Below are 22,421 nucleotides of genomic sequence, written 5' to 3'. Positions count from 1 at the left end.
TGCTCAAATAAATTGGTTAGTCTCTAAGGTGCCACAAGAACTCCTTTTCCTTTTGCAAATACAGACTAACACGGCTGCTACTCTGAAATAAAACAGAATCCATTTGGGCCAAATCACTTTGGGGAAGGACTGTAAAAGAGGTTCTATTGTGCACGTGTTAAGGGTTTGCTATAGACCTCTAGGGTCAGCTTTGGACATGGATAGAAGTCCCTTATTATTAAAGGGAGAACTACTACGGCAAATTGTCATTATGGGAGTGTTTCTTCTCCAATCTATAGCTTGGAAATTAATCTCTACTAATAATGGTAGGCCCAGTGAGGCACTAGATGACTGGATTCTTCACCAAATCCCTGAATGATGAGAGGTGATGCTACTTTCGACTTGGTTTGGGTAAACAGTGATGAGGCTATAGAAGAAAGCCTTGGATTGAGTGATCATGAGGTAAAAAATTAAATGGAAAGAGAATCAAAAACAGGTTAGTAACAGGTATTCAATTTAAAAATGGCAGACTTTGGGAAACTAAGGCAACTAGTTAGTGAAGTTAAATGGATGGAAGAGCTCAGGGGCTTAAAGAAATTCCAGACCTCCTACAAATTTAAGTCAGAGGTGTAAACATTTATCTGGAATTTGCATCCCAAATAAGGTGAAAAAAATTACAAGGAAAGGCTCCAGCCCTAACTTGATGAATAAACACCTCAAAAAGGACAGTAGGAGTACAAAGAGAATATACAAGGAACAGAAGAAGGGATACGTCAGCAAAGAAAGCTACAGCTTGGAAGTCAAAAAGTATAGACATAAAGTGAGAATTGCCAGAAGTCAAGCTCAGTTTTGTTCAAACCACAGTGCTGCAACTGCACAATCAGTACCCAATAAATAATTATTATAGTTAGGTCCACCATCTTGTCAAACTCCGATTAGGGAAATGAAGTAAAATGTGAGCAGACCTGTTATTCTAACCAGTAGATGATATAGTAATACTCATACACAACAGCAAATCTTTCAAATGGTACAGAAAGGACATAAACAAAAACAACAAACAGCCTGACTGAAAACAAGTGTTGCAATACATAACTGTAAATCTAATGAAGCTGTACCTTATCACTAAGGCTGCATGTGTGTCATGGAAGTCACGAATTCCGTGATTTTCTGTGACTTCTGCCGCAGCCAGTGCGGTTGGCTCAGGGGCTACCAGAGCTGGGCAGCCCCTGGGCCAGCAGTTGCAGCAGTTTGGGTGCGGGAGGGAGCTCAGGGCTAGGGCAGGGTATTGGAGTGTGGGACAGCGCTTACCTGGGGGGGTGGTCCCCAGCTCCCACTGGCATGTCCCTGTAGCTCCTAGGTGGAGGGGCCAGGGGGCTCCGCATGCTGCCCGCAACAGCCGCCTTCGCAGCTGCCATTGGCTGCAGTTCCTGGCCAATGGGAGCTGTGGAGCTGGTGCTTGTGGCAGGAGCAGTGTGCAGAGCCCTCCTGGCCACCCCTCCCCTAGGAGCTGCAGAGACATGCTGGTTGGAGCCAGGTAGGGAGCCTGCCAGCCCCGCCAACCATCTGCCCCTTCCCAGCACCAGCAAGGGTCCCAGGCCGTATGCTGCCGCCCCGCCCCAACACCAGCGGGGGTCCCAGGCCACACGCTGCCGGGACCGCCCCCCCAGGGGACCCTTGGCCCAAGTTTTAGTTAAGGGTATATAGTGAAAGTCATGGATAGGTCACAGGCTGTGAATTTTTGTTTACTGCCCATGACTTTTACTAAAAATACTTCTGACTAAAACTTAGCCTTACTTATCACTAACAGAATTATCTCTGGGTCAGAGGGAAACATAGGAATATGCTTAACAGGTGGCATATTGTTTCCACAATGTAAAAGCTGCAGAGATCTAAGTGAGCGTGAAGGCCTAATATAATTCTAAACGCACAGTTCTTGTTTTCTTAAAAATTAACCAAAAAATCAGTTTCCTATTAATATATCTCCCAGCCCACTTAATATGAAAATAAACCAAATTACATAACTCAAATACCTATTCATGAATTGATGTATTTCTGTAATAGGTTCTCCTCTCCTCACACCACAAGATATTTAGTGAGTATAACAGCAGACATAACACTCCCCCATCACATTTAACAAGTATCTGGTAACAGTCTAACATTGCTTATTTACACTATCTTACTGTTAGTTTGGCCTTTCACCTGTTACAAAGGCTGTTTTATCTTCAAGTAAACACAATCTTTGTCTTCCATTTTACCCTGTCTCTTATTTCTCCCCAGAAAAGAATCTAATGCTCTTTTGTATTTGCTACAATTCTAAGGAAAGACAACTTTGCTCTGACACCATGCAGCCGGAGTCTCTTCCTAGCAGACTTTCTTCCTGCTTCCTCCTCCTACATTAAGGTTACGTGCAAACAGGAAACACTAAGCCACATATGTATTTAAAGACATAGACACACTCATTCTAAAACTATATCCATCACTCTTCCTTTACCTCCCTGTTCCCTTTAAACAGGAATATTCTAACAGCCTGTCCAATTAAGGCCTGCACTGACAATTTGATTCTCATAGCACGATCTTTAAGAAAAAAACACATTGTGTAATGACAGGTTTCAGAGTAGCAGCCGTGTTCGTCTGTATCCACAAAAAGAAAAGGAGGACTTGTGTTACTCTCTAAGGTGCCACAAGTCCTCCTTTTCTTTTTACCACATTGTGTGAGACTTGCAGTAAAACCAGAAGAGGTGCCAACACTGTCTTAGTGCAAAGGCTGATTGTATTGAAACTGGATCTTAACCTGTTTGCAACATAAGCCTGGGCCAGATGATTTTCTCTTCTGTCCCCGAGCCTGGTACCATTCAGCAGTGCATACTCTAGCTGCATCCTAGAAGCTGCATTCCACAATCCTGTGAACATATCAGCTATTTTCAGTGGAAGGAAAGGTATCTGCTTCTGCTGACCTGCCAAAGATCTGGGAGAATCAATTTCAATTTATATACTGTTCAGACTGGCTTAACCCCTGACTTCTGTGCTCTGCAGGAATGCCAAATGAGGTGAGGTGGAATATGTGCCACTTCTAAGCATATGTGCAACATGCATTTGCTGGCACAGTGGTTGGATCATTAGCTTCCCCAGCCTGGGGTGGGTAAACATGGGGAGCCGGACACGAATGCTGATCTATGCTCCCCATATGTGCCACTACCTGTTGTCTCCAGTCACCATACTGCTCAGATTGAGGTGTCAAATTGTATACTGGGAGCTTGAAGTCTCTTAGCCACAGTATATGCACCTAAATAAATAGATATGGGCTGTCGTGCTGTGAGAGAGAGGATGCATTGCATGCTGGGGGACTTGGTTTTGCTGTGGGTTGTGTTATCAGGATCAAGACAGACCACTGGGTTTTGTTGTATCTCTGGAATGGAGCTAGGACATCTTACACCTAATGTTGCAGGATATATCACTGAGATTGATATAGTACACTGCATACTGGAACCTGCCTTTGCTGCAAGTCATGCTGCTGGGACTGAGTGGTTTCCTTAAAATTCACCTCTGCCAGAGAGCCTAAAAAAACCCTTGATTTTGAAAGGCTAGTCAGCTGGTGTGCTATGACGGCTGTTTATTACACTTACCGTTATCCTTTAACTGTTACCATCTGCTCCTCCAACCTCCTCGTTGCACCCAGCTTTTGCCTCTCGTTTATGTAGACAGGTCTCGGGGATGGGGCCCACCGATTTGTTGCAGATGCACAGAAGTTACCACCGGGGTTCCTCACTAACAAGTAGGTAGCGCACGGCGCTGTACTCCCAGCAGCCGCTTCACTGCTCCCGTCTCGCTCTGTCTCTCTCATTAGTATTCCCACCTCCAAGGGCCGGAAACCATCTTCTCTCTCTTCCCCCTCAGCAACAGGGGGCGGGGCGAACTCTTCCCTTCCTTCTCCCACCTTCCCCCTTAGGGGGCTGGCAGACCAGCTAGCCCTGGGACCCATCTCCGCTTTCCGGGAATAGGAGAGCTAGGGTCGCCTCATTGGGGGGGGGGTAACCTCTTATTCCCTCCCCCCCACTATCGCGCCCCTCCTTTTCCCAGAATTATCGGAGGTCCGAGCCGGAGGGGGCACTCCTCCCGCTCTCAGCCTAGAATGACTGGCAGTCGCAAGGAGCCAGTCAGCATCGTCCCTTCATCTCCAGGCGACCTAGCACCCGCCCACTTCAGGGGGCTGGCGGGAATGTTTACAAATAAAACGTCGGGTAGGCGGGGGAAACGAAAGAAGGGAAGGCAGGGGGAGCAAGCGATTAGCGCAACCCTCAACCAATAGGGCAGCGCGCCACTCGGCGGATAGGGAGTGGGGACCTAATGTCCAACGATCTCTGACCAACCGTCGCTCGATGTGCAGGCGCGCGCGCCAATGAGCTCTCAGCTCTCCACCCTTCCTCTCCGAGGAATGGAGAAATGAGGGGAGGGAGGACAGTGAGTAGAGTCTCTTATTAGTCCTCCTCCTCGTATGCGCCCCCCCCCCCCACCCCCGTCCCGCCGCCTGGGCTAGGTTCCCATCTCACTGTTGTTGGGTAGGGAGGGGAGCCGGAGCGAGGGGGGAGCTACAGGGACTGTATTTTGGGGAGGCGGGATTTTAATGTTGCTTTTATTTTTTGTTTGTTTAATGTTATGGTTAACCCCCAAATACGTCTCCGAACAATAAAATCCTGCCAGACACGGTGACCCCCCCTCATCCACACGCACACCCCAGGCGGGAGGCAGAGGGGTGGGGGGTGGCGAGCCCGTGAGAAAATGGAGGGAACCTCCGGCTCTGCAGAGGAAGGGGAGCTGCCCCTCCTCACCGTCAAGCACGAGCTGAAGAACGGTGAGTGACCGCGCAGCACCCCGGGGCGGAGAGGGGGTGACGGCCACGTGGGGGTGTGGGCCTCCTCAGGGCCGAGGTGGACGCGGGTGAGCCGTGGATGAGGCCGGTGGAAGCGGAGTGAGGAGAGGGCAAGGGTGTCAATCAGGGAACGGTTGCGAGGGCAACGCGAGGTTGGGACAGGGGACGTAGCAGGGCTGGGGACGTTAGGGAGGGACAGGGTGAGCTGGGGTAGATGGAGCGGTAGGGTAGGGCCATCGACGGAGAGAAAGGGGGACATCGGGCGAGAGGTGCGGTGGGGGAGATGAAAGCTGAGCGGAGAAGGGAGTATGGGGGGCAGGGACACTGAGAAGACAGGTGGAAAAGGGAGCGTGGGGTGGCGGCTCCAAGGGGGGCTCGGAGGATGTTGAGTGAGGAGGGGTCCGTGACGGGAGAGAAGCGCTGAGCATGGACGCTGGGGTGGGAGGAGAAGGGAGACTCGAGGGAGCTGAGGCGCTTGTGAGAGAACTGGGAAAAGAGAAGGCGAAACTGTCTGTCAGGTGGAGGTGAAACAGGAAAAGGGGCCTTTTAAAAATATGGATATATATTAGTATTGGGTTTTGGGTGATCTTTAAATTTGCCTAACATATAGTGTCTGAGGGTTTTGAAGGGCATAAATGGTTGGAGAATGCCTGTTGCCTACCACAAATTCACCGTATTTTCCCATGTGTGGACCTGAGTTCTAGTTTCTTTATATGTATTTTAAAAGGTGCTTTTTAAGAAATAATGGTCCAATACATTGCATCTTACTATAGTATTCACCAGTTCCCCTTCTGCCCACTTAAAATTCCATGCTTTCTTTTTCTAAAGCATCATTAAGTGTCCACAGCTGTGGCAAGTACAGCTTTTTTTGGTATGTTGATAGATGATTGACTTTTCTGTCTGGATCTTCAAACCTCCTCATAATTAGATAGCAGTTTGAAAACTCTGTGTGGAAATATTTGCACAAACAAAATATGCTGTGTAATGTTTCAAAACACAGTAGGAATGCTGTTGTAAGTTGTGGTTTTATGGATGATTTTGGTATCTTGTTACTTGAAGACCCCTTCGAAAACTTAAATGTGACAGGAAGTTTTGGGCTTATTTTAAGTTTACAAAATGCACACAGTACATAGATAAAATTCATGCACCGTATTTTAAAACAGTCCATATCCTGTTACCTATGCCAACCAAAAAAAAAATTCCTCTCTTTTCCCCTACAGCCCCAAAATAAAGTAAAGTTAGCTGCACCACAAAACAATAATATGATACTTCTGTGAAGAAAAAGAGAGAGAGAGAAGTCTTAACCTGCAAGACAAAGTGTAAGAGATTCAGTCTTTGATGGATCACTTGTGAAAGTAAATTCAATAGCAAAGGACACACCACTGAGAAAGTGCAGACTCCCACCCCCAGACATTCAGATCTAAGGACTGTGTACAAAAGCTCCCCAGTTGACCTCAGCTGTCACTGCAGCACAGAGAGAGAAGCAGTCTTTTTGACAGCTAGATCCATACTACCTTATATAGGGGTTGCAATTTTGCTCTCCTTTCTATTTTTTTTAAATGAGTGAGTGTAGATACAGAACAAATTCACCTTCAGTTTTGAGATAGGGTGGTGTGTGAGGTCGTGTGGTAGGCGTAAACACAATACAACTTTATTTTATATCTTTCAGACTGCTTTATAACTAAAAACTAACACAGTTGTACAAAGATGGTATATGGAATAAAGAAATGTTTTGAAATGTGAGAGTGTGGTTTCTTTATTATCACTCTTGATTTTGGTCAGCCCTTACTTTAAATTCTTTCTAGCTCTGAAAAGTCCATATATGTATTTTTAACAGAAGGCTTTTATAAACTTCTTTTTGTGTCTTCAGTAAAGATGCTTGTTTACCTAATTGCCAGACAAGAAAATGGTTAGATTGGTGTTAAGGTTGAGAGTACATATCAGTAATTTAGGGTGAAGTACATCATGGGGGCTGTTATAGTTATTCTCCTAAAAAATAAATTAAGGAAATGTACAGTTAGGGCACATAAACAATGTTAAATCTACCTTGTAGTAACCCCTTGCAGTGATCATATGATTATTAACTATATCTTAACATGTTTACATTTCTTTCAAGTTTAACCTTAGTTCTGAATTTATAATGCTTGTTGTTTGGGATAATTGCAAGGATCTTAAAAGAATGGCTCAGGTGTGGGACTCTCCCTCACATCCTCTGCAGTGAAGACCGATACAAATAATTCATATTGCTTCTCCTCAATGGCCTTGAGTGCTCCTTTAGCACCTCAGTAATCCAGTCGTCCCACTTTTTGTGTGGCAGGCTTCCTGCTTCTGATGTCCTTAAAATTATTTTTGCCTGTTAGTTTTTGAGTCTTTTGCTAGTTGCTCTTCAAATTCTTTTTTGGTCTGCCTAATTATACTTTTACACTTGGCTTGCCAGAGTTTATGCTCCTTTCTATATTCCTCAGTAGGATCTGACTTCCAGTTTTTAAAGGATGTCTTTTTGCCTGTAACCACTTCTTTTACTTTATTGTTTAGCCATGGTGGCACTCCTTTGGTCCTGTTACAATATTTTTTAATTTGGGGCATACGTTCAATTTGCGCCTCTATTTCAGTGGTTTTAAAGAGCTTCCAGGCAGCGTTCAGGCGTTTCACTTTTGTGACTGTATCTTTTAATTTTTGTGTAATTAGCTTCCTCATTTTTGTGTAGTTCCCCTTTTTGAAGTTTAATGCTACCGTGGTGGGCTTCTTTGGTGTCCCCCTCCCCAGGATGTTAAATTTAATTATGTTATTGTGGTTATTATCTAGCAGTTCAGATACAGTGGAGCAGATCCTGTGCTCCACTTAAGACTAAATCAAGAGTTGCCTCTCCCCTTGTGGATTTCAGGACTGGTTGCTCTAAGAAGCAGTCATTTTATGGTATACAGAAACTTTTATCTCTGCATCTTGTCCTGAGGTGACAAGTACCCAGTCAATATGGGGATAGTTGAAATCTCCCATTATTACTGAGGTTTGTGTTTTTTAGCCTCTTTAATCTCAGAGCATTTCACAGTTGCCATCACCATCCTGGTCAGGTGGTGGGTAGTATGGCCGTATTCACTGGTATGATATGGTAGCTTTGTTCTGCCCTGGAGCAGCACTAAGCAGTCAGAACATACTAGTTGGTTAGGCTAGTTTTACAACTGCTTTGAATCACCAAAACAACCAGACTATACACCTCAGTTTCCCCCTCCTTCCTGTGCTCCATGTTCCCCTACACATAAACACATCCCTCAATAGTTCCCTCCCATCTCTTGAATAGGTCTGGCAGAGCCAGTAGAGTAGTGGACTGGGATTCTGTAAGGAGTTGTTTTAATCTGTTTTCCTAAATAAATGTTATCTTTTCTTTTCTTTTTTTTTTTTTGGGGGGGGGGAGAAGTTGTTTTTGAGTCACAAGGTCTTGATGGAAAAGGTTAGAGGTGCCAAAACTTGGCGTATCAGGTTAACACAGTTGAGAAACCGGGTACTGTAGCTTAGAGATCTAGTCTGAGTGGTTGGACTGCAGGGTTCCACCTAGACAGAGGTGGAGGAAGCCAGGCCTATCATTCTGAAGGATGCACTTGAGAGTGACAAAAGGGGTCTTATGTGCAGCTTGCCCTTTAACTGTGCCAATCTTAAATTTTAAAAAAAAATCTTCAAATGTAGCCTACTTGGAAGATATTACAAAAGTTCAGAGGTATTGAATTTTTTTTAAAAAAATGTTGACCAGAATGCCTCAATAAACCCCACTTAAACCTTTCTTTTCCCCTCCACACTGATATTGGGTCAGCACTTCGGGCTAAGGAAGGCTAGATGTGGATCCCTTCAGGACCAGTTAGTGTAACTTGAATTGTCTGGAAAAGTTATGAAAGAACTTAGTATTCCCTGCCATCTTTCTGTCTTGCTTATAACTACTTGTAATAGAGTTTAGCATCCCCAACTTCTGAACCCTTAGTGCTGTGCACTGACTTCTCTTTTGGGGACTATAACAGTTTTAAAGGAGGTCAAACTTTTGGCTTGAACTAGTTTGCAGTGTCCCTTTCAACAATGTTTTGTAGTCACAGTGATTCTCATGAACTAATGCTGAAATCAAGACTTTCAGTTTGCATTTTTATCAACCCTTTTCCTCTCTCTTTCTAGTTCATTCTCAAAATAAAATTAAAAGTAGGGATGACAGTAGAATTGAAAAAAAATTAGATTAGTGTCTTAGAAGGAATAAAGCATTGCTATACTTTTCATATCTAATAAAACCTTAATGTTCCAGGCATTTTATATTCTATTTCTGACCTTTTAATAATAGTATTTATTGTCACTCTACTTTGAGTGTGATGCGTACAAGCTGTTTATATAAACAACCGAATGTAGAAAATCTTTATCATAGGGTTTGCAGGTTTTTTACAGTTCTAAAATAGATAAAATTTTATAGCTCAACCCAGTGTGGCTTGCAAATTTGAGAAATGTAGGTAAATGTACCATATTGTTGGCTTGTTCCTAATATGTTTATTTGCTGTATTAACCCAAGAGTGGCTTCAAAACTGCATAGTAGTTACATTTGAGTGCCTTCTGAAAGGTGCAGAATGCCTTCACTTACCACTGAAGTTAATAGGAGTTGAGGGTGCTCAGCACTTCACAAGGGGCTAGATTCAATCACCTCTCCATATGGACTGGAGAGTGTAGTGTGTGTCAATTTCCGCCCCTCCTTGCTCCAGCCAAGAGCAGTAAACTGACTGTGGCACGGTCTCCGGCCTTCAGGAGGGAGTCCTGTAGGGTTAGGAACCATGTGGGTCATGGGTTCAAGAGTAGTAAATGTGTAGGTCAGGTTTGGGAAGTGGAAAGCCCATGAGTAGTTGGTACAGGGCTGGGGATGCACATTGTTCCACCATCGTCAAACTGGTCCTGCAGAGAGTACTTGGGGAAATGCTTAGCTCCTGAGTTTGGCCGTTCTGCTAGCTTGGGTGGCCTTTTCCCTTTGTAGATGCTGAAAGATCTGCAAGGTTTGGGGTCTGGTTTCACAGCATATCTTTCCTTTCCAAAATAGAATGATCTGGGAGGAACTCAAGTAAGGAGATTCTTCTGGAATTTCTGCTGTAGCCTGTTCCTACACCCAAGTTAAGACCTTGAGCATGTTGAAGGATTTCAATGGTCACCGATAATTCATCTCTTCTTAAATATTTAATTGCCTATCTGGAAGAATTGTCCTTCCTGCTAATTAAATACTACTTGTACACAAGTGCTTTGGTAGACTTCAGCTTGCCATTTTTAAAAAGGCAGACAGAAAATACCATGTCCCAGCACAAGGCTTTGTGCAATTCTTTATGCACTCAGTGCCAGCTTCCCCGGTTGTTACTGCTTCAAATGAGAGGTCCAAGCAGATCCCAATACAGTCTGCTTCTAAGGAGAAGGCCTTTAAATGACTAGATCTGTTTGCCAGAAAAGCCTATTCCATAGTGAGCTTCCACATGAGGATATCCAACTGTGTGGCATTGCTTAAAAAATATTCTTTTGTTAATTGGGACTCAGTCTTAGAACTCTCATCCAAACTGTCAGAAGTCTATAGAGACCAGTTTGACATTTTGTCTCAGAAGGTCATCTGGTCAAAAAAGACATCTGTTCAGACAATCACTGATACAGTGGATACAACTTCTTGCTTGGTGGAAAATGCCATAGCAACGTGACAGTCTGTGGCTGGAATTCTTAAGCATTTGTTAAGAATTAACAGACGACGTTTGAGGATCTGCCTCTGAAGGACTTCAGCTGTTCCCTCTCCCTCCCCCTCTCCCCCGCAAAAAAAACCCACCCCAAAATCCCCTAATGAGTGAGGTCTCTTAAAGATTCCCCAACAATACTCTGCTCTTTAGGAACATATGTGCTACCTCCTAAGTGACATCAGTATAAACTTCAGCCAGCCTAGACAATCTTTGTATTAGCACAAACAAGCTGACATGTCTAGGAGGAAAGGGAAACTCTTCAAATACAGGCAGTCTGCATCAGCAACTGGAGCTTCTGCCCACCAAGGTTCAGCTTCTACCAAGCAAACCATTTACAATAAGGGTGAGACACTGTACCATCTCTATCATCTGTTCTGGAACCCTATCCACACCCCGCCCCCTGACAGGCCCCCTGGGACTCCCACACCCTATCCAACCCCTGCCCCGTTTCCCATCCCCTGACTGCCCCTCCCAGAACATCCAACCCATCCAACTGCCCCCCGTCCCCTGACTGCCCGCCCCCCCCCAGAACCTCCATCCCATCCAGATGATTAACAGGATAATGCACAAACTGAAAACCTCTTCCACATGGCCCCCTGCTCCCTGTCTGCCCCCCAGGAGCCCTTGCCCCTTATCCAACACCCCCGATCCCTGCCCCCTTACTATGCTGCTCAGAGTGGCAGGACTGGCTTATTAGAAAGTCTGGGAGGTGGGCGGGCGCAAGTTGTGCTGCCCGGCAGGAGTGGCTGGCCAGAGCGCTCCCTGCATGGCGGCGTGGCTGCGGGGAAAAGCCGGGAACTAGCCTCCCCGGCCGGGAGCTCAGGGGCCGGGTAGGACAGTCCCGCAGGCTGGATGTGGCTCACGGGCCGTAGTTTGCCCACCTCTGTTATAGGTGTATCAGTGATCGTCTGGGGTGCCCGCTTGAGGCACCTTCAGTCTCTAGCCCTTTGGTTGTCGCAGGAGTAATCTCTCCACATAAACATGCTGGAGTTAAACACCTATACACTGGGTTTAAGTCTTCCTGAAGTCCATCAAACTATGTCAAGAGGGGGTCCAATTGTGGAATTTCTGCATGTGCAACAAAATCACTCTGAAAGCTTTTCATCTCCCTGGAGCAAAGAGTACGTTACTGGACTTATTAAGCAGGAATTTCGCATTCCAGCCTGAATGGTGTCAGAAGGACACTATAAGATGCTGGCTTGTCCTACACTTCTGAAGAACCCAGAGTCACACCCAGAGCCTCTCCGAGCAGCCTTATTTTTCAAACATAAGCAAAACACAAAAACAATTACTCAGCTCACACTGGACTACAGGTTTCAGGGGATTTCGCCCTTTTCATTTCTCAGTATGTATGGTATGTAGCTCTTCAAGAGCTGTTCATCCAGCCACCAATAAGTCCCTTGTACCAGAAGGTCTCCTGACACAGAGCCAGGGACAATTCTTTCATCCCAGTCCTCACATTCTGCACCTAACAGCATAGCTCATCACTGGCTGAACCCGATTGAAAGATCTTAGTGTGAACTTTCTTATAGAATCTTGATATCCAGCACAAAGGAGTATACAAGATGTACTTTCCTCGCCATGTGGAAGAGGTTTTCAGTTTGTGCATTATCCTGTTAATCATCTTTTAGAACAACTCGCATTCAGGACATTCTGTGATGCTTATTGCAGCTCAAACAATCAAACCTTTTGATCTGTTCAGTTAAATACACTTGGCAGTTATATCTGCCATACATCCACCTACCAAGGATCTTCAGTGTTTTCTCACACTACAACCTGCAGTTTTCTTAAAGCTCTTATCAGAACTTTATTTACTTAAGAGCCAGATTCCTCCTTGAGAGCTGAATGTTGTCCTTTACTGTTTGACAGATCCTCCCTTTGAGTTAATGGCTTCATGTTCTTTGCCTACATGTTATACAAGACTCTTCTTGATGGCAGTCACTTCTGTTAGAAGTGTATTAGAGCTTCAAGCTTTAATGATGGACCCGCTCTACACCAATTTTTCACAAGGCCAGGGTATCTTTAAGACCTCCCCTTAAGATTATGTCCAAAGTGTTTAGGATTTTCATTTGAATCAGTCAGTGCATCTGTGTTTATTTTTCCCCAGAACTCATTCTTACAAAGATGAGCAGACTTCATGCCCTACGTGTTAGAAGGGCTTAGTCCTTTTACATTTGTAGAACTAAAAGTTTTAGATCTTAACCCAAACTCTTTGTAGCATCTGCAAAAGAAGTTAAAGAACAGCCACTTTCAACTCAACAAATGTCAACCTGGATTATTGCGTGTTTTTGGATTTTCTATGAAATAGTCAGTTTAGGCCCTCCAGCTAAAACACCACCACATTCAACCAGAGCACAAGCAACATCAGTGGTTTTTCTAAACAATGTACCTGAGTCAGAAATATGCAGAGCAGCTGCATGGTTTTCAGTGCATACATTCACAAAACACTAAGCCGTCATTCAGGCATTTTGGGCTGATGCAGACTTAGACTGGAGGACAGATCTTCCAATGTTTTGCTAGTCTCTGAAGCCCTACTGTCATCAGTGAACTGCTTGGAAGTCACCTGTAATGGAATGGATATGTGCATGAGCATTCCAAGGAGAAAAAAATTACTTGTGTATTTTTAGAATAACTATTTCCCCACTCTGGCGCTTTGAGCGCAGAAGGGGGGGCCTGCAAGGATTCTAAAAATTAATACTGGTCACTCCAGGCTGGTATTAAACTCCCAAGGTCACAGCTTCTCTCTGACCTTGGATGGGTAGATGCTGCCACCCACCAAATGCAAACCCCCTTGGAACCCAGGAAGGCGCACTTGGGAATTCCTTCCTGCGGGGTGCCCTCAAGCCCTTTCACACCCCCCCGCCCCCGGGGAAGAGCTAAGAAAGGAAAGGAAAGAAATCAGCTGTTGCCACCAGCTAACTAAAAACCATGTGCACAAACGTCTTAAGACACCCAAACCCAAATCCTGTTCTTAAAAAAGGTAAATTTTATTAAAAACAAAAAGAAAATATATCTGAAAACTCAGACTATTGCTAGATTTTTAAAAGAGCAATTCCAAAAATTAAGCACCCAAAATAGTTTTCTGGGGGTTCATCTTAAAGGTTACAAGCAACAAAAGCATCTGGGGTTAGCACAGAGGAGTCCACAAGACATAAGAAATAAACAAAATAAACCTAATTGCGTCTTCCTACACATTTTCTGGTTTACTTACCTATCTGGGTTCAAATGAGGAGTTTTAGGTATGATCTGATGATTTCCATACCTGACAAAAAGCTTTTTACAGTGTAGTCTCAGCCCTGTGTCTGCTCTGTCCTCTCTCTCCAGAGAACAATAACTACAGACAAAGGGAAAGTTTTTTTCCCAATTTTAAAAAGTTCTAGCCCTCCCATTGGCTCTTTTGGTCAGGTGCCCACTCCTTTCCTTTTACCTGTGGACTTGTTAACCCTTTATAGGTAAAGCAAGTAGAGAACAACTACCAAGAGGGATTCTATAGCTAACTGGCTGGCTGGGTGCCTCCCCCCTTCATTTATCACACGCCCCCCCCAAATCACAGATGATGCTGGCCAGCCTGGTTTAGGTTGGGTCCACACCAGCTGGGATTTCTTCCTGGAGGTTGAGGAAACAGAGTTAATAAGATACATGCACCTCTAATTTTACTACTAATTCCATGAACTAAACACTGTTTTTCACATTTCAAGGAAAACAATGGCTGATTCTGGGAATCCTTCCCGGGTTCTTCAAGATGTCTTGTGTACATATATGTTCCACATCCTCCCTACTTCAGTTACCATCTTACTTTCTCTGGTGCAAAGAAACAGAGAGAGAGATGGGGCAACTGTGCTCTTGATGCCCTTGGCATGAGGATGTGCAGGTCGCATTCTTTGCTGTGTCAGTACTGCTATCAAGTCTCCAACCTAAGTGCACTGGGTGGGCTGACACTTACAGTGAAATGTGTACGTGCACAACACATCTCAGAGAACATCAGTAACTGTACAGATAAGTAACCATTTTTTACGCTTCAGCAAGGCTGAATTTTCTCCTTCAGAAAATTTTGAAAAGAATTGCCCTTTCAAAATGGCTGCCATATCCTATTTATTGCAGTGCAACTGAGACCACTGCTTCCACTCACGTGCTCCTCGCAGTGCTCCTCACTTAGTCCCCCCTATGATTACAGGAACATCGTCTCTGGAGGCCAAAAAAAAATAGTTGCTATTTTGAAACTAAACTCAGGGCAGTCTGTATCCTCCTTGCCATTGATAACAATGGGAGAGGGCAGCCACTTTTGAAATGGACAATTCTTTAAATTTTTTCAAAGGAGACTATTTTGAGCCAGTTTCTGAAGCAGAAACTTCCAGTAATGAAAATCGTTGTTAAAAATGATCTGTGCGTCTTAATATTTATTTTTAAAAAATCTACCCATTGCACACAAGGTCGGTTCAACAGGAGTGAGGGAACCTAGAGCAAGTGTAGAGTACCAGAACTAAGGAAAAAATGGTGTGTGCCCTCTGGTTGCTTTGCACTTCCTTAACTACGCAAAGAAGCTTTGAACAGATTAACTGGCCAATAAACTATGGCTGTATTGCACGTCTCCACAACAGCGTAAAGCAACCTGAGCATACTCATTGAATCTATCCTAAAAGTTAAAATAAATATTTTTAAGGTCGATAGGACATATCTTCAAATCATTACAAACATCACATGTTAATAGTCTCTTCAGGTTTCTTTTTAGTGTTGGCTTATGATTTTTTTAATAATTAAATAAAACAAGGAAATTACTAGGAAAAAAACCTGAAGATGGAATTATGCTTGAGGGAACATGTCAGTAATTTAGGGTAAAAAAAAAAAACAGTACTGGGATGTTGTAATTATCTCAGAAACAAGCATTATAAACTCAGGAAGTTTGGAGTTAAGGCTACATTTAAAATATAGCTAAACATTTTAAGATGTGGAAATGCCTATTTAGGGCACACAGCACTTACTCTGCCTTGTGATGACACTATGGAAGGGTGAGAATTTCACTTAATCTGGGACTGAAAACATATTAAAAGACCTTAGCCATATGGTTTTTGCATAGAATCTGGGTTCAGTTCCCAGCTCTGCCACAGACTTCCTGTGTGATCACGGGCTGGTCACTGGTCCAAGACTTGCTGAAGTTTATGAAAAAACTCTCCTTGATTGCATCTGTAAAAATGGGACAATAATCCTTTGTTCCCCTCATCTATGTTATATTGTAAACTCTTCTTGGCAGAGGCATCTCCTCTTGCAGGTATGTAGACAGACTTGGTAGAATTCAATTATAATTTTTATGGATTATATTAATGTTTAATTTTTAAGCTTTTTCTATTTTAAATATATTTAATTTTTCATAGTTAGGGGAAATTATGGGGGATGGGGTCAGTTTAATGACAGACTGAGATTTAAAAAGTTAAAGATTTATAACTGCTTGAACACTAATTGTCAACATCACATGTCAAAATATACAAAGTAGATACGCTTAAATCAAACTAAGTTCTCAAGCAGCATTTCTCTTTCTTTGCCTACTTTAAATTTCAGTTATCAATGGGAATATTCTTTTGTCAGTTTGTGTGTATGGTTTAATTGACATTTATCAACGTTTACAGATAAAAATCTAATCCTTCCAAGTCTACATATAGGACATGTAGTACAATGGTGCCCTCATCTGTATTGGATCCTCTAGGCATTAGTGTAATACAAATAATGTCAGAATATTTCTTGAAGAGTCTCTTTCACTCTAATTTTGCCTCAGCTGATATTTTTATTTCAGTTATACACTCATTGTTTCAAGAGGAATGCCTATGCTTTGCTCTCCATGCTTGAAACATTTAAAAAAATACTCCAGTACGGCTCTTCTGCCAATAATGAACATACATAAATAACCTAGCATCTAAAAACACATTATATTCTTAGGTCTCCCTCTAAAGTCCTCCCAATATCTTAAATGGGGAGGTGATTGATCAGATAAGTAGGTCACAGTCTGTTTAGAACTATATAGATCAAAACTGTCCCCTTAATTTCTGCACGGTATATTTAATAGCGAAACAGTGCAGAACCAGTAGCACTGTTATGTTCTGCAAAGATGTAAACTGTGGCTTTTCTTTTCTTTAAGGAAAGATGATGACTACCGTGCCAGCTTTAGTTTCTGGATAGATTTAAGATCTAGCGTAACGTGGAACATATTGTGGTAGTGTAATATGGAGGTGATAAAGACATGGGTAACAGTTGCAAGATCTGCATCCAGAAGATATGATCTGAACCTTTTGGCTGTATGTAGATGTGAAAAAGTTGATCTGGCTGTAGCTGTTTCTGCTGTCCTAGCAGTCCACCCAGATATCTAGATTTTTGCACTTGCCATACAAACAAATGGTTGGTGAACCCTCTGAAAGGGGATAATTATTATAGTAGTGAAACTGAGTAATTTTGTTGTCTTCTTCCTCAAGACATTGAGGTTCATCTAATCTAAGCAGGTTTATCTCAGATAGTTCTGTTATTCTTTTACTGCATGGAAGATCATATAGGTGTCTTATTCATGCATACTAGTGCATGTGAATTGTATTAAGCAATAGCAGGTCATATAACTACTTGACAGTAAAAACAGGAGTTGGGCTTCATAACTATCCCCCTCAAAAGCTTTGTTTTATGAGTCTGTGCCCTAAGAGTCTACAGCTCCTTTGTATTCAAGCTAGTTTGATAACACTATTGTTTTCTTTTTCTCTTTATCTTTCTTTTGTCTAATTCTTTCTGCTTAGTTGTCTGGAATCCAGATACTTTTGATATGCCATGACACTTGAGAGAGACTTCAATTAAAAAAAGAACAGAAAGATTGGCAAGATTCCAGTTCGTTTAGATTGAGTTGCAACTTTCACTTCTTGCTGAGGATAAGGAACAGAAAGAAACTGTTACTGCTTGAGCGGAAGCAGAACCAGATGAAGAATATCTGTCCTTCGAGACATAAGTATCTCACTTGAGTCAGTAATTTTTTATTCATGTTAAGAAATGTTACAACTATAATTCCTGAATTTCAGAAATGTATATAGGAACCTCTGTGTGTCGGGTGCTGTTATCCTTCTGCCCTATTGATACCCCTTTCTTGATTAGAACAATCAGTTGTACTTATCTGCTGCTAATTTTGCCAATTGTCATAAACAGGCTGTCCTCTGATTCTTCAGAGTTACATATTTCATTAGGTTTGGATTTTTAAAATTTTTGTTCTTCATCAAGAGCTTTTGTGCATCCCCATGTCTTGGATATGGTGCCCTAGTGTTGTACCAATAAAATAAAAACCAGCAGGATCTTATTAAAGGGAAAAAGGCAAAATACCACATTTATTGTGAATACAGAAAGAATCATAGTAAGCAGTTAGTTATAGTTATAACATTCCATTCAATCTCAAATTTATTCTCACATTCATTCATACAAACATACACACACAGGTTCTGCAAGGTTGTTATCATAGTTACCAGCCTTAGAGTTGCTCATGCCAAGCCACTGGCCAGGTGGCCTGGACATGAGGAGGGAGCAGGGCCTTGTCAGATGCTCATCTGATGCTCCTGGAAGTTGGTTTGCAGAATCAGACCCCAAAGTTCTCACTTTTTAGAGTCTATTTTTATAGGAATTTCTTCCTATGCCAGTCTATGGGAATTGCTTCATCATGCTGTTGCTGAATCAATCAGCAGATAGCACATTCCTGACGGCTCCAAGATGTTATCTTGTTCTTTGGTTCTCCCATCCTTGAGGCTGTTGGGTGGATTCCAGTCTGCCCTCCGGGGGGGGGAGGGTCCTCTGGTTATTTCCACTTGACGCCTTCTTCAGCAGATGGACACTGGATTCTTAGGCTGGCACCTCCCTGATCATTCAGTTATTATCCACACCAAGCATCCATCCACATACATCCTCTATCTCTATTTTAATCACAATGGTTAATACAACAAAAGGGTGGGGAGTCTCTGGGTGCTGTTTCTGTTGTTAGAGTATTGCTTTGAGTCTCTCTCTCTCTTGTGAATTGCTTTGAGAATAGACTCTGTCTTAGAATGTACTAACACAATTAGCAGCTTGCAAGTTTCACACATAGAGGGAGAGAAACAGTACCAAAAACCAAGAGACCTCTTAATTAGTAATACCCTGGAATTTAAACTCTGGGGAATCAAACTCATTTGTGATTTTAATACAGAACTTCTTTAATATGATCCAACATAATCCCCCTTTTGACACTAAGATTTATAATCGTCAGTGTCACTTTCTATGTAGCCTATTCAAGAGAAAGTACTGTGAGGCAATTTGAGTTTGTGATTCCAATTCTTGCCACATACATGATCCTAGTGATGTATCTTTACTACAAGGTTCTGGGGAAACAGGCAAGGTGAGGCACACCCACTTTTGAGGAGTCCATTCGGTACAACCTCTAGTGTCCAATAGCTTCCCTCCCTCCCCAGCCCACTGGCTCAAGGTCCAGGGTAGCCAAAAGGATCCCATGTGTAATATGGGGAGTGGGTTAACCTTCAATACCTTTGCCTCCAGGGACTGTTGGTGTGCAATTTTGACAACAATTTCTCCCATTAACAAGTCTGGTTTACAATAGTGGAAACATATTGCATCCATTCATATTGATAAGTGTCAAACAATGATCTTTCTTTTTTAACAAATGCATCAAACCCTTAATATTTCCCAATATGACCCAGAACATTTTGTGTTCCAAAGTAGCTAGTGCAAGTATCTGCATTTCCGTGCATCCCATAGCTATGGCTGTGTAGTTTCCTATTTCTAATATTTTTTTTTTCTTATGGATAAGCCATGTGGTAGTATTAAGCCATTACTAAAGATTCCATTGGCCTTTTAGGTTACCCAGACCAATTTGGACCAAGTCTACATTGGCATGTACTTGTTTTTGTATCAGGCTGTCCTGTAGCTGGGACAGAAAGCTTAATTTATTTTTAAGTTCCTGCAGGTCTTCAGTATTTTTTTTTTAAACACACAACAGTGCGAGCAACAACACAAAACACAAGACAAAACATAGAACACAGAACACAATTTCTATTGTGACAGTAGATTCATGGTATTGGGTTGCTTTTCAGCTGGCAGCTTTTCCTGATTTTCTGAAAGACAAAAAGAACATGTTTCTACCCCTTTTGGGGTGGCAGATTATTGCTTAAAATATTTCTTTTACAAATACCCTTGCTGATTGCAGGCAAAACAGAGAAATTGCCCCCATATTTTCCTGTTTTTGTTCTATAGGCAGGCCAGGTTTCAAAGGCTTTTATCTTTTAAGGGTTATGGGGAAATTAACCCACTGTTTAGTCATTAAATCCCTGAGTTTTCCTTCTTATACAGCAGACCAAGTTTATAATGTTTTTCCTGCTGTGTTAAGCTTTAAGTTGTATTTACAGGTAATAACTGAGAAGCATCATTACCATACGACCTTAAAGGATTTTTCCAAAAATCATACACACTATACGTTGTTACAGGGATACTTATTATCATTAAATTTATTAAAATTATCTTGTTATCCCATGCCTTTTATTTAGACAATTTGTTTGCTGACCAGGTATGTCCTTTATCTGCAGCTCCTTTGTGCTGCTAGTTCTTTCCTTCCTTTATCATTTAGGTAATTTGCATTTTCACAGAAACTTCCTGCTTTTGGATTTAAAGCCATCAGCAGCTCAGAGACTCTATCTTAAAAGGGACACAATCAACTTTCACCAGAGTTTGATTACTTTTAACTTCTGCTTCCAAAACACACAGCAATCTGAAAAAGAAAACCCAACCTATTGTGGCTCCCTTTGGAGCCCTAATAGCATTTTAATTAAGTAGCATGGTATGTTTGCATTTCTTTTGCCCCTTCTACAATATACCCTGCACATGTTCTGGGGCAAATGCACATTCCTTCCATAGTTTAACTTCTATAACATTATCCAGATCCATTTTTACATAAGGTGTCACTATTTCTTTTTTTGCTTACAGAGTTTTCATGTACCTTTATCAAAGTGACAGTCTGATTACTCAGAGCCATTTTAAGACTCAGTGTTTCTAACATTGCTCCTTTTTGTTTTGTGCACCTCACCCCTGCTGTTGCTTCAGAGAGGCACTGTCTTTTTTAATTTTTTTTTTTTACTACAACTCTCATCTGCTATTTTGTTACAAAAACAAACAAACAAAAAACAAACAAAAAGAATCCAAAATTTTTTTTTTTTTATATTCTCCTGATTTTGACTGCCCTGCTGCAGCCACAACTTAAAAACATTTTAAATTTTGTAAAGCATTGAGTTACCTTTTAAGGGTTAAATGCCAAATCCCAAAGCCAAACAACACTAATTACCTGTGTCTAGCAAAAAGGTCTGTCAGTTTTGCAACTTTGAATTAAAGAGTCAAATGGATTTTTAGTGGCATTATTTAAAACAAAAACAAAACAAACTGGTCCTTAGAACTTTACATATTTACACACACACAGACAGATACATACACATTTTCTTTTCCTTAACATCCCTTCCACACTGCTCTGTTTTTTACATCTTACATTCCCTTTATACATTTGAGGCAGTTAAGTTCCAATAGAACCCTCTTATGTTCTTTTAGCAAATTTTACTAAATTGTCCAGTCAAATGATTTTAATCAGGTAGTTTATTTTTGCCTGGCTAATTTACAGACATTCCTTTGGAAAAGGGCCCATTTTTCTTTCAGAATGGCTGCAAAGAAACCAAGAATGCTCTAACACTTTTCCTTTTTAACATTTTCGGTTAAAAGTTGTTTGGGTGAAATACAAAGTTTAACTGCTTAATTCCCTCCAGCCTCTGCAGAGTTAACTTTTTTTTTTTTTTTTACTCTCTTTTCTCTTTGTAATTATGCCTGGGGGTGCCGTACATAGGACCTTCTCCCCCTTTACCTGCCTCCCTCCAGCCTCTGCAGAGTTAACTTTTTCACTCTTTTTGTATTCCTGGAGTGCCTCTTTCACTATTTTCAGCTGGCTTTGGATATTTGTAGCCAGCACCTTCCAATTGTCTGCTCCCTTTTCCATTTGTGCCTTTTCCTCTTTACATGAAGACAAGCGGAGGGAAGAATCCTTACATGCCTCCCACAACAACCAAATTGCTGCTGCATCTCTTTTGGCAGCACTAGAAGGTTTGTATATGAGGATATACTGAGCCAATCTATCCTCTAGGTCCGAAATAGTGCAGACATCAGCTAGGCCTTGTTTAGTCCAAGGACTGTGCCCAAATTTTTGAAGGATTTGTTTAAAAGGTGTAATTTCTTTAACAAAAGGTGAGGTTGGAGTTCCTTCTGACTCCATTCCTCCCTCTAGTACTGGCTTACCCTGTTTTCTTTTAAACATCTTAACATGGATATTTCAATCTCTTTGTCACTGCTGGTATTACTTAGCAAGTGACACAGCCTAGATTCTGAAATCATAGCTTAATCTATGCGTTTTTCCCCTGCTACCTTCCCGGAGGCCAGCAGGTCCCCTGCTACCTTCTCGGAGGCCAGCAGGTCCGGTTAACCTGTTCTTCCCTGCTACCTTCTCGGAGGCCAGCAGGTCTGGTTTAATCTGTTTTTCCTGCTACCTTCTCGGAGGCCAGCAGGTCCCCTGCTACCTTCTCGGAGGCCAGCAGGTCTGGTTTAATCTGTTTTCCCTACTACCTTCTCGGAGGCCAGCAGGTCTCCTGCTACCTTCTCGGAGGCCAGCAGGTCTGGTTTAATCTGTTTTTCCTGCTACCTTCTCGGAGGCCAGCAGGTCCCCTGCTACCTTCTCGGAGGCCAGCAGGTCTGGTTTAATCTGTTTTTCCTGCTACCTTCTCGGAGGCCAGCAGGTCCCCTGCTACCTTCTCGGAGGCCAGCAGGTCTGG

General features: G+C 42.4%; 2 protein-coding genes across 4 annotated transcripts in view; one reads left to right on the top strand and one right to left on the bottom strand.

The window, feature by feature from the left end:
* Window positions 1-4,064, bottom strand: part of DGLUCY (D-glutamate cyclase) — a 104,343-nt gene extending 100,279 nt beyond the window's left edge. The window contains exon 1 of the mRNA XM_084632777.1: window positions 3,603-4,064. The gene's annotated coding sequence lies outside the window, so the exon portion shown is untranslated. The remainder of the gene's footprint in view (window positions 1-3,602) is intronic.
* A 232-nt stretch (window positions 4,065-4,296) lies between these two features.
* Window positions 4,297-22,421, top strand: part of RPS6KA5 (ribosomal protein S6 kinase A5) — a 194,679-nt gene continuing 176,554 nt past the window's right edge. For 2 of the 3 annotated variants that reach the window (XM_084630301.1, XM_084630300.1), the window contains exon 1: window positions 4,497-4,828. In XM_084630301.1, coding sequence (XP_084486427.1) covers window positions 4,756-4,828 — 73 coding nt within the window. In that variant the 5' untranslated portion in view covers window positions 4,497-4,755. Of the gene's footprint in view, window positions 4,438-4,496; window positions 4,829-22,421 lie in introns of those variants that run through there. The other variant, XM_084630302.1, reaches the window with a different exon arrangement.

This window comes from Lepidochelys olivacea, assembly GCF_965140295.1.
Source record: "Lepidochelys olivacea isolate rLepOli2 genome assembly, chromosome: 6".
Taxonomy (NCBI): domain Eukaryota; kingdom Metazoa; phylum Chordata; order Testudines; family Cheloniidae; genus Lepidochelys; species Lepidochelys olivacea.
Note: the sequence above shows the minus strand (reverse complement) of the source record. Positions and strands in the feature narration are given on the sequence as shown.